Source organism: Bombyx mandarina, chromosome 10 (assembly GCF_030267445.1).
Source record: "Bombyx mandarina strain Sakado chromosome 10, ASM3026744v2".
NCBI classification, from domain to species: domain Eukaryota; kingdom Metazoa; phylum Arthropoda; class Insecta; order Lepidoptera; family Bombycidae; genus Bombyx; species Bombyx mandarina.
The window spans coordinates 8118331-8132739 of NC_143217.1; the positions used below are offsets into that span (position 1 = coordinate 8118331).

At 37.2% G+C, this 14409-nt stretch overlaps 2 protein-coding genes across 2 annotated transcripts; one reads left to right on the forward strand and one right to left on the reverse strand.

The window, feature by feature from the left end:
• Positions 1-4426: 4426 nt before the first annotated feature.
• Positions 4427-11265, forward strand: LOC114251224 (dehydrogenase/reductase SDR family protein 7-like). Its single transcript, XM_089730367.1, has 5 exons — positions 4427-4737; positions 7657-7800; positions 9096-9315; positions 9467-9712; positions 11000-11265. Exons 1-5 carry the CDS (start codon positions 4603-4605, stop codon positions 11185-11187), a joined length of 933 nt encoding a protein of 310 aa, XP_089586493.1. The 5' UTR covers positions 4427-4602; the 3' UTR covers positions 11188-11265.
• Pmi (Transmembrane protein Pmi) lies at positions 11263-13706 on the reverse strand. The gene is made up of 3 exons (XM_028185421.2): positions 13551-13706; positions 13205-13425; positions 11263-11859 (listed from the first exon to the last, which is right to left on the reverse strand). Exons 1-3 carry the CDS (start codon positions 13607-13609, stop codon positions 11579-11581), a joined length of 561 nt encoding a protein of 186 aa, XP_028041222.2. The 5' UTR covers positions 13610-13706; the 3' UTR covers positions 11263-11578.
• Positions 13707-14409: the final 703 nt, after the last annotated feature.

Genomic DNA, 14409 nt, shown 5'->3' on the forward strand with positions numbered 1-14409 from the left:
TACACATTTATTAAGTTGGTACGAGACTTGCCGAGCGGTTTCACCGGCGCTCAGTACATAATTCAGAAAGAATGAACCAAGTATTTTTTTTCCTGGATAAAGCCTTACACGATTCTCTCTGTTTTATAAAACTACCAATCGATTAGTAGACCGGCTGCTACATTAAACACAGACCGCAAACTGTCCTATTTATTATAGCAGATACACGCTACGTTGGCCGATTAATATCTTTTGTTTTAAGGAGCATCTAACTACATAGCTTACCAAGGTTATGAACGACGACATTCGATTCACATACTTTCCGGTGAAAACATAATGTTATACCAAATATCATATCTAAGATAGATAACTCAATCTGTGCGTGTTAGCAAGGACGCCACCTTGGTTCCTAGACATGGAGGTACTTTGTTAATTACCAGTAGGAAGTCAACCTCCATACTTAAACCTGATTTGTAACCTTCAACCTAACCGTTTTAAGAGCGTGGTTCCTTCCTTCCCAAATATTTTTTTGATAATTATTTCAGGATTTATCAAGTTATTTAATTTATACTACTTTTAAAAATTTAAAGATTGAATTGAAATAATCGTATTCTAGAATACTTCGAGGCTTCAACTGATTTTCTGTTCAATCCGTTCTCTTTCGTTTTGTGGTATCCGTCTTGGTAAAATAATTGAAAAAGGAAGGGGGAAATAGAGTAAAATCGATGGACGAGGCCTCTCGGGTGAAGTGAACTGTTCAAAAATTCCTAGCTATGATTTGTATAAAATTAAAAGGAATATATGTATGGAGCTACGCTTCTTTTGCTTTTCCAATTAGACAACCCAAAAAGTGAAATATGTCTATGATGCACAGTCTATGGCTCATAATTTACAAAAAAAAGTAACTTTTTGGCGGGAACGCCCACTATGCGCGGTAATACCAACGTCATTTACCAAATGACCCCCTTCAGCTAGCCCATAATGTTGGTCTTGAAGTGCAAATATCTAGGCGTCATCTTCACAGAGGGATGACATCCTATCCCCACATAAATGCGGTGCGCGCCTGAGCCGCGTTTCTACTCTGACGACTCTATACGATGATTTGCAAGCAAGTCATTCAATACCCTTGTTGCAGAATAGCCCTCAAAGCACCGTGGTAGAATTAGATTCAATGCGTAAGTATCTAAACATAACGTCACAACGCTTCTTAGAAAAAGCGGTGCCACACGATTACGCTCTTATCGTGGCCGCCGGCAACTACAAACACGATCTAGATGACTAAGCGGTAAGCAGTCGTCGTAGCCAAAAATCGTAATTGTTTTATTGCCTTTGTAGACCGACGACCATACAGCCCACCTGATGGTAAGTGATTACTGTCGCTCATGGACGTCAATAATACCAGGGGCACAACCAAGTCGCTGCCATTGAGTTGTCTTTTTTCCCTACATATTCGTCGGTAGCCTAAGGGACTATACCAGCTACGCCCGGACGGGTAGGTGAGCTTACCGGCTCAACCTGAGAGAATTAGTTAAAACTAGCCCTAGTAAGAGCAGTGTTTCGCAGAGTCTACCACCGGACCGGAATCGCGACCCACACAGAAGATCCGGCGAGAAACTCAGTGGGCAGTGTCTATGAGTTAGTTCCGAGCTTTTCGTCAAACTCTTCGAGCCTCGTCGAACTTTTCGTCATAATTGATGAGTTTCGACGAGGACGGTGACCGGTGCTTGAGCGGCCTAAAAGTACCGAGAGTGAATCCGAGGGATCTGACAAGGCATGTTTCGGGTGACGGCGGCTTTGCGTTGCCCCGTCGCGGTCGGATAATATGTCTGCAAGGCTCGTTCGAAGAAAATAATGTCGTTTTGGATCGGTGCTTTTAGGCATTCCAAGCACCGGTCACCGTTCGCATGTCCGTTCGTAGATTGCGATGAAGGGTACATCATGAAAATTAAATCACAGATACAGTCCACTGACTTCCTCGGCGGAACTTCTTAGTGGATAGACATTCCAATCCAGTGTATTTGGTAGATACAGTGAAGCACTGCTCTTGTTAGGGCTAGTGTTCGTAAAGTCTTCGACTTGAGCCCCGTAAGCACACCTACACGTTCGGTGAAGCTACCATATCTTGAGGTTACTACCATTAAGTAGGCAAAAAAAAAAGACGGGATCGCGAGGAACGACGTTGTGTGGATCGTTTTAGCTAATTTAGTGTTTCTTAAGGATAAAATGTGTAATAATTGTACTTTATTAATTAGTTAGCATCTCTGAAGGTGCACAAATATGGGAAAATGAAACAATACCGCTAGACGTAACTTCTCGAGTCTCTTTTAAAAAGTCCACTAGAAAAGTATTGTTAATAAACTACCATTTTATTGAGATTTTATTTCATCTCAACTCATCTCTTTTCATTTAGTTTCATCGCAATTCATTAAAGTCAAAGTCGTTAAATTAATCAACATGATCTAATTTCACTCCACATTATTTTTCATATTTTAAAAGATTAAAAGAAAAATAAGACTTGGCTCAAAAGTTTCGTAACCAGGCAAAAAAACCTTTTAAAAAAACACCTTAGTTCCTATCTTTATTTACCAAAGAGGGACATAAAAAGCAGGGAACATAATTGAAATATTGTGTGTATATCTAATTTATGATTTTATTTATTTGCATTTGCAGGGACTTTTTGGCGGGAACGCGAGTTTTTTTTTTCTACCTAAGTTGATAGCCTTAAGAGGCTATATCAGCATCGCCTTAACTAGTAGGTGAGCTCACGGGGCTCAAACCTGATGACGTTGCTAACACGAACCCTAGCAAGAGGCGTGCTTCGCAGAATCTACCACCGGATCGGAAACACGACCCACTGAGAAGATCCGGCGGGAATTTTGAAGTCGTCGTGGCCTAAAGAATAAGACGTCCGGTGCATTCGTATCGAGCGATGCACCGGTGTTCGAATCCCGCTGGCGGGTACCAATTTTTCTAATGAAATACGTACTCAACAAATGTTCACGATTGACTTCCACGGTGAAGGAATAACATCATGCAATAAAAATTAAACCCGCAAAATTATAATTTGCGTAATTACTGGTGGTAGGACCTCTTGTGAGTTCGCGCGGGTAGGTACCAGCCTGCCTATTTCTGCCGTGAAGCAGTAATGCGTTTCGGTTTGAAGGGTGGGGAAGCCGTTGTGACTATACTGAGAACTTAGAACTGTATCTCAAGATGTGTGGCGCATTTACGTTGTAGATGTCTATGGGCTCTAGTAACCACTTAACACCAGGTGGGCTGTGAGCACGTCCGCAAATCTAAGCAATAAAAAAAATAAAACTCAGTGGGCTGTGTCTGTGTTTTAATTTACTCGCCGAGCCCTTTGTCGTAATGCCGGCCACTGACATGCGCGCAAATATTCGTACATTGTACGAATGTTTGCGCGCATGTGAAGGGCCGTCAAACATTCATTCGCAAACCTAGCGGCTGTGCAAATGGGTTCGCATACTCAATTTGCGAACCCGTTTGCGCTTCCTCCTACACTTGTTTACGAATGTCTCACGAATTTCTCCTCCTTTTTAATTCGTCAATAGAACATTGAAAAGAAAAAGAGTTTTGAATTCTTTCCCAGATATCATTAACAGCCATGCTGTTTTTATGGGATTTCTTTTGATGAAGATACGCTACACAGTAGACGTCACGAACTATGAAAATGGCGATACGTCCATTACCTTCGCAATCGTTGGCGCAACTGGGCAAGCGAATGTGTGGGAGACTACGCGAAGGTTCGAGGTTCGCGCGCTTTGATGTCTGTTAAAAAACCGACACAGCTTGGAAAACCACGAATGCAGCGAAAACTTTGCATAATCATTTGCAAATGTCGTCCTACACTTGCGGGTTTGCGTATTCGTGCGCATGTGAGTGACGGGTGTAAGCGACGGGTTCGACGAAAACGATGAATCGCGAGGAGTGAAGTTGTGTGATTTGTTTTATTTTGTCTATTTAGTATTTCTGCAGGTTTAAATGTGTAATATCGGTGGTTTATTAACTGTTTAATATCTGTGAAAGTGCACAAATGTGAGAAAATGAAACAAAGCCGCTGGACGTAGCTTCTCAGGATTCTCTAAAAAGTCCACTGAAAAATTCGAAATAAGCGATCACCATTTTACTGAGATGATATTTCATACTATATCATCTCATTTCATTTAAATTCATCCCAGATGATTAATGTCTCAAATCAATCGTCTTCATTTCATTTCATTTCACTCCATATTATCATTTTTCATAAAAATATATCATATCATCTCATCTCATTTCAGTTCATTTCATGCCATGCCATGCCATGATTCATATTAATCAACTTCATTTCATTTCATAATATCATATTACAAAAAAAAAATATATAAAAGATTAGGCTGTATGGTGTGATACCTTTGCTTTTCTATTTGGAAAAATAAAACTACGTTACGTAGATAATCTGTGGAATGGTCGATGACCCTTGTCTTTAGGTTTAAAATATTGTGTATTGTTTGGACCCTTGCCTATCTACAATTTAATTTAAAAAATACCTAAATTTTATTATCACTGCATATACAAAAATAATATAATAAATATAACGTTTTCTCCATTTATATCTGTCTAAAAATGAATAGCTTGATGAAGTTACAGCAAAAAAATTGGTACACTTACATTGGTGTACCTTTTATGGTTGGAGTAACAATGTACGGGGTAATTAATCATCTTCTTCAAAAGAAAAGGAGATCAACGTTACGAGGAAAGGTAAACATATCAGTCAATTTAAATATTACGTTTTAAATTAGATATTAATATTAATTCGCATAACTAGTGATACATTACCTTTTGAGGCCCCTGTCTCATGTGAAGGCAGGTTCGAGTCTGGTCGTGAACACAATATAATACTACTTACTATAACACTGTGATCAGTTTTTTCTTAATGCATCTGGTTGTTTCAGCTTAGAGTATCAAAGCTAATAAACAGTTGACTTCGCCTTATAGTAGAAACCCTTGCTCTTTAAAGATTCTAGTCTTGACATAAGTTACATCTAAGTTTTACCTAGTGGTTTATGGAAAAGTATAAATGGTAAAATATTTAATACCGTAACCAAAATATCATGAAAGGCGACCCCGAAACACCGTGACGCAAACCCGAATATGAAACAGATTATTCTATAAAGCTTTTAAATTATTATCTTCAAATCTCTTAACAATAAAATTTATTGAAATAACATCATAAAATGTTATTTCAATAAAACTTAAATATTACTGTCCTATTTCAAAATACTGTAAGGGATTTCTATTACCAAAAATATATGATTGCATAATCTTGTTAACCCACTGAACTACTAAATCCCAATACCAGGGGTGGCCAACTTGATCAGAACCAAGATCTACTGTTTACTGATGAAGCTGCGATCTAGTAATGACCATTTCTTGAAATGTAATGAAACAGTATATTTCAGTCTACAAATGAGTAGTATACTTTTATTTTGTTAAAAATACACAAAACATGATACACACATAAAACTGAAATTTAATCTTAGTAACTACTTCTTGCATTGCGTTCTTCTTAGATTGTAGCTTTGGCCTTGCCTTGATCAACTGAACTAAACTGGACTAATAGTCGCGATCAACTGGTAGGCCACTCCTGGAGTATACAATATAAAAATAGGTACTAATATTTGAAGTTCACAAATAAACAAAAGTGTTCATCTGTGCCTAGTAAGTGCACTAGTCAAAAAATAACCAAGTAAGCTAAAAGATTTCCAAACAGTCAATGTGGCTTACTATCTTTTTGAAGATAAGGAAGAACATGAAGTAACTACATGTAACTGTTACACACAGTCCAACATTAAATATAACAAAAACAAATATAATACAATATAACCAATATTCTTAAATTCAAAAACTAGGAACCCAAATTTAATAAATTAATTTACTTTTATAACAATACAATGTAGTCAGGTGGCTTCCTTTTTACGTGACCATATCATCTCAGCTTACGCTCCTGCATCTTGTCGCCGATGTCCCGTACACCGAGGTTTCCACGCACGTACTCGTTGCGGATTTTATCGAGCTTAGTCACGCCGCACATGCACTTCAGCATCTTAGTTTCAGCAACTTGAATGGTATGCACGTTCCTTTTGGTTGCCGCCCATGTTTCACTGCCATACATAAGAACAGGCCTTATTATGGTCTTATACATCATACCCTTGAGTTTAACGGGCATCCTCCTATCGCGGTGGACACCACTTACTTCTTGCCATTTTAGCCACGCTGCGGCTATTCGGTGTTGAATGTTGCATTTTATGTTCCCAGATCTGTGCATCATACTACTCAGATACTTATATTGATTGCACATGCTTACAAGTTGACCGTAAATGGAAATTGGACTGTTGTCACCTGGATCTGGGTCATTAAAAGACATGTAATGTGTCTTTGCAACACTCAATACTAGGCCACCGGCCTGTAACTGCTGTTTGCACAACAGGAGTGCCTCTCGTAGCTCTGTGCGGCTCTTGGTGCAGATAGCATCGTCGTCTGCATAGATGAAAGTCCACGAGGCTGAGGACTGCGTCACCTCAGTGAGTGAGTCTAAAACCATGCCAAACAGGAATGGACTCAGTACTGAACCTTGATGCAGACCTTCTGCAACTACTATTGGTTTTGTCTGACCGACTACTGTTCGTACCATTGACCCCGCATCCCTGTATATGTCAACTATGATGTTAACATAATGTTCGGGTACATACTTCTTGCGAAGTCTCCACCAGATCGTATCTCTTGGTACACGGTCAAATGCCTTTTCCATGTCCAAGAATGCGATACACATAAGCCGAAGTTTTGCACGAAACTCCTCAGCAATCGTATTTAGAGCAAACATAGGATCGGTGGTAGATAACATTTTACATTTTATAGTATACTAGCTTTTTCCCGCAACTTCGTCCGCGTGGAATAGTTGCTTTGGCATAACGCTAAATTTTACCCGCGACTTGATTTACAGCACTTAGGATTGGAACTTCATTACTGAACCGGTAGATGGCGTTGAAGAAGCTAGATTTTGAGATTTTTTGACAAAAAAATTTTAATTTTTCGTAAAAAAAATTTTTTTTTTCTTTATAAAACGTATCATATGTTACTTCTAATACTTCAAGAATATGTGTACAAAGTTTCATGATGATCGATTGAGTAGTTATCGCGTGAAAGCGTAACAAACAAACTTACATTCACATTTATATATTAGTAGGGATTAAAATAAAAGGGATTTTATTACAGTTAATGTGTGAACAAAATAACAAGTGTTACATTGGTATATGTTCACAAGTTTTATGAAGAAGGAACTGTTTATTTTAAGAAATAGTTTAGTATTTCTAAATAGTTTTTGGTAGTTATAACTTTAGTCGCCCTTAAGCATTAACACCTGAAGGTTGTGATATTAATATTTTTGGTATTTGGAACATATTGACTACTGTTCAGAATGAAATAAGCAAGATGGCGGTATTTACTCATGCGAACTTACAGCCCTCGTTACAACCAGTAAAATCGTGGTACCTAACAGTTCAGGCCAGCAATAAGCGTATCAACAATATACGGGGGATTATTGGGGGGGTAGAGATGGATTCTTTTCTAGGCAGACAATAAACAGCCAATTCAATTAACTACCTGGGCGATTTTTTGTAGGTGGTCTTAATTACTGGTGCAAGCTCTGGTATTGGGGAGGCACTGGCTCATGTATTTTATGGACAGGGCTGTAAAATTATCCTTGCTTCTCGGCGGAAAAGAGAACTCGAAAGAGTTAAACAGGATCTGATATCCAGGAAAGTTGTAAGTTATATTTTTTTTTCTACATATTTTTACTGGCATTTTTTTTTCCTACTTATGCTAATTGCCTTGAGAGGCTATTTCAGCTTCACCCTAACGTGTGTAGGTGAGCTCACGAGGCTCAAATGGGAGTGTTGCTAACACTGGCCCTAGCAAGAGCAGTGCTTTGCAGAATCTACCACCGGATCGGAAACGCGACCCACTGAGAAGATCCGGCGAGAAACTTAGTGGGCTGCGTCTATGGGTTAATTCGCTCGCCGAGCCCTTCGTCGAAAGCGACGGGTTCGACGAGGACGGTGACCGGTGTTTGTGGTGCCTAAAAACACCGTTAATGGATCAGGAGTATCCGTAATGACGTGCTTTGAGCGACGTCGACTGTTTACCAGGCCTACAGGATCGGGTATGTAGTTTCCAGCGGCCACGATAAGAGGGTTCTCATGTAGTGCCGCCTTCTCAAAGTGGCGCCGCAATGATGCCGACTGTAGATACTTATGACAGAGTCGAGCTCCAGGTCATCGTGGAGATCCACGTTCCTCAGGAACCATGGTGCTCCGACGGCTATCCTGCAGAATCGTGATTGTATAACCTGAAGGGGCTTCAAGTTGGTGTGGGCCGCGTGAGCGAACACTACGCTTGCATACGTCATGATTACTGGCATAGTTACATACACAACTCATGGTAATCATAATATGAATGCTGCTGCACAATTTGCGAAAAGTGGTCGGAGTTTTATAGCGTTCAAATAACGTCTGTTTTTCTTTCAAACTGGTATGCATTGTTACTTCACGGCAGAAATAGGCAGTATAGTAATATATTTTTCTTCAGTTTCACAACATGCCAGTGATTACACTGAGTTTAATTGTATTACACATTTAGCTTTATTTTGTAGTTCCAACAGTCTTAAATATGGAATAATTGGCAATGAATTGAAATTGGCTTGATGTTGGTATATCTACCCTTGCGGTCTTTCGACAAAAGGGTATTAATTTTGCGGGTACATATATGTAATTTTTATAACACAAGTTTTTATTGGCATTAAAGGCAGACGAGAAGCCGGCCCACCTGATGGTAAGTAGTCGTCGTCATTTATGGACATTAATAATCTCTGGGTCACAGGGAAGCCGCTGCTGCAGTTGAGGATTGTATTAGTTCCTCCATGTTTAACTCAAATATTGAATTTAATAACAATTGAAAGTTTAGCTGGGATATATATTTTTATTAATTAAGAGAGTAGCTTATGAGTGTATGTAACATTTGTCAATGTATTTGATTTCAATTTCTTATTTATACAATTTTAGGCCATCCAAACTCTTGAACCAGTTGTTTTGGAGTTAAATTTAGCGGACATAGATAATATGTATTTGTTTGTGGAGAAAGTGTACGGGATATGTGGTCACGTTGACATTTTAGTCAATAATGGCGGTGTCACTCATAGAGGATCTATTTTAAACACTAAAACCGATGTTGATCAGAAAATTATGTTTATCAATTACTTCGGGTCAGTAGCATTGACAAAGGGTATGTATTCAGTTGATAAGACGTGCTATTTTAATGTGTTTACTATTACGAATTTATTTATTTTAACCAATTCAAGCTTAATAGGTAAAGGATTTTAAGACTAGATATTTATGGTTTTTTTTGTTAAAATATGTTGATAAATTAATTTCAGCTGTACTACCGAAAATGATAGAAAGAAAATCTGGGCATGTCGTATTTAATAGTTCTGTGCAAGGACTAATTTCCATACCTAATCGTTCAGCTTATGCTGCATCCAAGCATGCTCTACAAGCTTTTGGTGACTGTCTTCGTGCTGAGATGGATCAGTACGGTATTAATGTCACTGTGGTTAGCCCAGGGTATATAAAAACAGCTATATCAATGAATGCTTTCACCGGATCTGGTGACACTCATGGTGGTAAGTATAAGTCATTCATAAACTGTTATACAAGCATTGAGAATGTTTTGCAAAAGAAGATCGTATTAAAACGGGCTAATGTTATACCTTTAACAGCAATTTATAAAAGTATAAAATATATAAAGTATCAAAATAGGTACCTACTTTGTCGGTTTGATCAGGCGTTAATTATCTTCTTCGAAGGTTCGAATATTTTAGTTACGGCCACGGACGATGAAATTGTTATTCTTCGGCATTATCGAATCGCGAAAACATTAGTTACATTTTTAATTTTAAAACTTTGTTGAACCTTGCCTACAACTTATACTTAGTCTGGCCATAAATACTGTTACAATTAAAAATAAAAAAAATTCTATTGCAAATAACATTTATTACTTTTACAGTGTGTTAGTTTAAAATATAAATATAAAACTTACTGCTTTGACCACCTTTTTCGTACGAACACTACGTGGACGGCCAGATCTTTTTCTGTCACAAACAGAGGAGGTCTCATTGCACCTATTAATAGCCCGGTACACAAACATTTTACTAATACTAAGCGTATGGAGTTTTAAAAATTGCATTTGGCTCCATACCTATTTTGTGTAATGCAATCACAGCGATTCGGTTCTCTTTATCACCCCACTCCATTTTAATATCGCAAAATATTGTACAATGTATTGGCGCCAAAATGAGAAAACTCAATGAGCAATCATATAAAAATTACAGATTCCAAATTCAAATGTAATATTTTGTTTATTTTTAATTGTAACAGTATTTATGGCCAGACTAAGTATAATACCTATATCTTTGCATAAGAGCTTTATGCTTTATACATATAACCTAACCTTTAATCTACATGAAATAACACAATATTTTCAAATATTTGGTCACATTGCTAGTGACCTTTTTAATTTGTAACTTAAAGCAGGTTAAATAAAGTAAACATAATAATTTGTTTTTAAAAGTTTTACAATGTCTTCTATAACGACTGTCCCGCTCCGCTCCGCTAACACGTGGACCAGTGCGAGTACACAATACACCCTACTAGCTCCAGAAAATGTCGTTTAGTGATTGGATTATGCTCTTAGATTAGGTACTTATGAAAACGTTGCTGCCTATTCTTCCGTAAATCACTTAGAATCGCCTTTTAAGACATCCACGAGAAGCGGTGGGGTGGTGCCATTCTAGACAGATACTACACAGCCTAAACACACTGTCACACCCAATATTACATATTACACAAGTCACACTTAATCAGGTTTTCTGGTTTCATAAATTTTAATGAGATATCGTTTTTATTTTCAGTTATGGATGCCACCACAGCGAAAGGTTTCACAGCAGAATATACGGCAAACAAAATATTAGAGGCAGTTGTTAATAAAAAAAATGAACTGATACTAAGCCAGTTTCTACCTAGATTTGCCATATTTTTGAGACACGCATTCCCATCATTGTATTTTACGATTATGGCAAAAAGAGCGAACGAAACCTGAGCCTTATGCCACATGAATACAGTTTCGCGTTTTGATTTAAAATATTATTGTACTTTTATTAAATGAAAAATAAAATTATCAATTTTTTTTATTGTTTGAAAACATTCATACAATATTATTATAAGGTCACGGTCTATAAAATGTAACAGATTTATTTATTACTAACAGCTATCACATTTTTAAACTACAAGCTTAGAATAAAACATTTTTGTACATATCTAATTCTACTATATAACATAATATACAATTTTTACAATCTGCTATCTATATAGTAAAGAATTTGACTTTAGATAACCAATAACATGAGCACTATAATAAAATATTCACTAACTTAAATACTTAGAAATGTGCTAGTTTTGTATTATTTAGCATAATACATTCAACACTAAATTCATTTAAAAGTATTGTATAACCTCCATAAGCATATTCCAACAGCCGCTATTGATATAGCATTATGAAATATAATTTTTCGCTTATTATCTGTATGTACTAACACAACAGGTGAAGCAGAAGTTAGATCACTCAACATTGGCAGTGTCGCTATATGCCTTCGATTTTTCTCCTCTTGATATTTACAGCATGGGTCCCACTGCCACGATAGTGTGTAACAACCAGAGCATAGAATCGATACAATACCCAAGGGTGTGCAGGCTAAAGAATTCCACATCAGACCTGTAATTTAAAAATGTCTAGACAAATTTTGTTCAACTTTGAATTCGTAGTGGTTTGCGATAAGACAACTGGTGTGTTCTTATAGAGCTTTGCTGGTGTTAAAACCACTCATGCAATTTTCTGATGACGATACTGAACTGTTCATGAATGACTTTCACAGTGAAGGAATAAAATTGTGTAATAGGCAAAAAGTATAATTTGTGAAATAACTGGTGGTACAAGACACCCTCTTGTGAGCCTGCATGGGTAGGTACAACCACCCTGCCTATTTCTGCTGTGCAGTAGTAATGCGAGTGGGGCAGACATTGTACTGAAAAAATGAGACTTAGAACTCATGTTTCCAACAAAGAGCATGTCAGCATTTATGTTGTTGATACTTATGGGGTCCAATGACGACTTAACACCAGCTGAGCTGTAAGCTCATCCACCTACATTATAGTAATAAAGAGAAAATTATGTGACTGCATTTCTTCGCGGAATAGTCATGCATTTAATAAATTAGTGTACTTAAATTTATATAATTAATAGTATATTATTTTATTGTATTCTTTTATTCAGTATCTAAGCTGTCTACAGAACTTTAGGAACATGTCCAAAATAAATATTCAGCACTTGAAAACAGTTAATTACTTATAGAATTACTTATAGTAAGAAATGTTTGTGTACTAATATTAGTTTTAAGATTAGTGGAATTCTTACTACTTTGTCAAGAAGCTTGCAAGTGAGCAGTCAGCCTCATATTTCTTATAGAGCACAGTATTAAATTGTGATGTCTACAAGAGGTAGCAAGGATACTATTTGCCTAATAACTTTTGCTGAAGTTTGCCTGTCCTCGCATGTCAAAAAGCAGAGAAAGAAAATTGGAAAGTTTTAAGTAGGTTATCACAATGTGATGTCCTTGTTGTAGTACTCTAAGGTACCCTGCTGGTACATAGGTCCCTCACAAGTTGTCTCCATTTTTTCACAAAATGTAATAGTGATGATCTCATAGATTTCAATCAGAAAACCATAGCTTAATTATGCAAAGAAAAAAATTAGACAATTGAAATGGAGAAGATTCTAAATGTGTAATAAAAAATCAGGCTGTCATAGCCTTGTCTGGAGGTATGTAGGGAGGGAGAAAATTGTTCGAAGAGGATTTTATGTCAACTTATCATTTTGATTGGGGCAAATGTGTAGATTAAACTAAAGTAAATATTGAATTAATAAAAATTATGTACTATCTGCTAGAAACATAAAGGTCATATGAATAGTTTGGTTAGGATAGTATAATCATCTTTCAAGGAGAGTTATCCAATGTATAATAGAATTACGGCGTATAATAGCGTGTTAAAATTAAAATTACCTGATGCAATGCCGCAAAGGCCACTGTAAACAGAGACCTTATGCAAGAGGTTTCCTACATATATCCAACGAGCTGTCTCTTCTCCTAGTGGCTCTGGTTCTATAACAATAACGCTCACACCAGCCTCAAGTGCTCTTTCCAATTCCATTTCAAATTTAAGGTGAGCATTTTCGCTATCATAAACTTCTCTTATGATCGCAACACTGGAAGGCTTTAAATTGCTGAAAATTTTGAAAATTATATAAGTTTTGAGTACTTCTTTATTGACAGTAATAATTATTTTATTAAAAATGCAGATGTTTCATAAGAATTTGAACAAAATATCATCTTTTCAATATTTACAAACCTGTCAGTTTCATCACCCGCCATCTTATCTATAGACAAGAAACAAAAAAATGACTTCATCTGTGGTATGCTGTTGTCTATAACAAGTTAGATTTTTTCGTACCTAATCGTTTGTAGCTTAAGGGACTATATCAATTAATCGCCAACCGGAGAGAATTGCTAACATTGAAAACGCGCGCACCACTGAGAAGATCCGGCCGGCGAGAAACTCGTTTGGTGGTGTCTATGGGCGTTAGATTAACCTGCCCCAGTGATACCTGATAGGCCTTTAGGCCACCAATAATCCTTCCATACTAAAGAATATCTTTGAATAATATACATAGGATATGAATATATGATTAATCTATCAATACATTATTAAGGATTAATATTCTATTTAATAGATCATTTAATAATCGGTTTTATCAAACTGAACCTAACTTTACAAAAATGACACTGCTAATTATCCCGCGTATATATTATTATATCAGACTACAAATGCTATTCGGATGGGGCAGCCCATTGAGTTTCTCGCCGAATCTTCTCAGTGGGTCGCATTTCCGATCTAGTGGTAGATTCTGCGAAGCACTGCTCTTGATCATCAGGTTTGAGCCCCGTGAGCTCACCTACAAAAGTTAGGGTTACGCTGACATAGCCTCTCAAGGCTCTCAGCTTAGGTAGGAAAAAAAAAAAAAAAAAAAAACTGCTCTTGCTAGGGCCAGCTTTAGCAGCACTTCCGGTTTGAGTCCCGTGAGCTCACTTACATGTTAGGGTGAAGCTGAAATAGCCTCTCAAGGCTATCAGCATAGGTAGGGAAAAAAATCGGATGGTAAGTCCATTAAAGACACAGAAAAGTATAAATTACGATAGTAAGCGCAGTG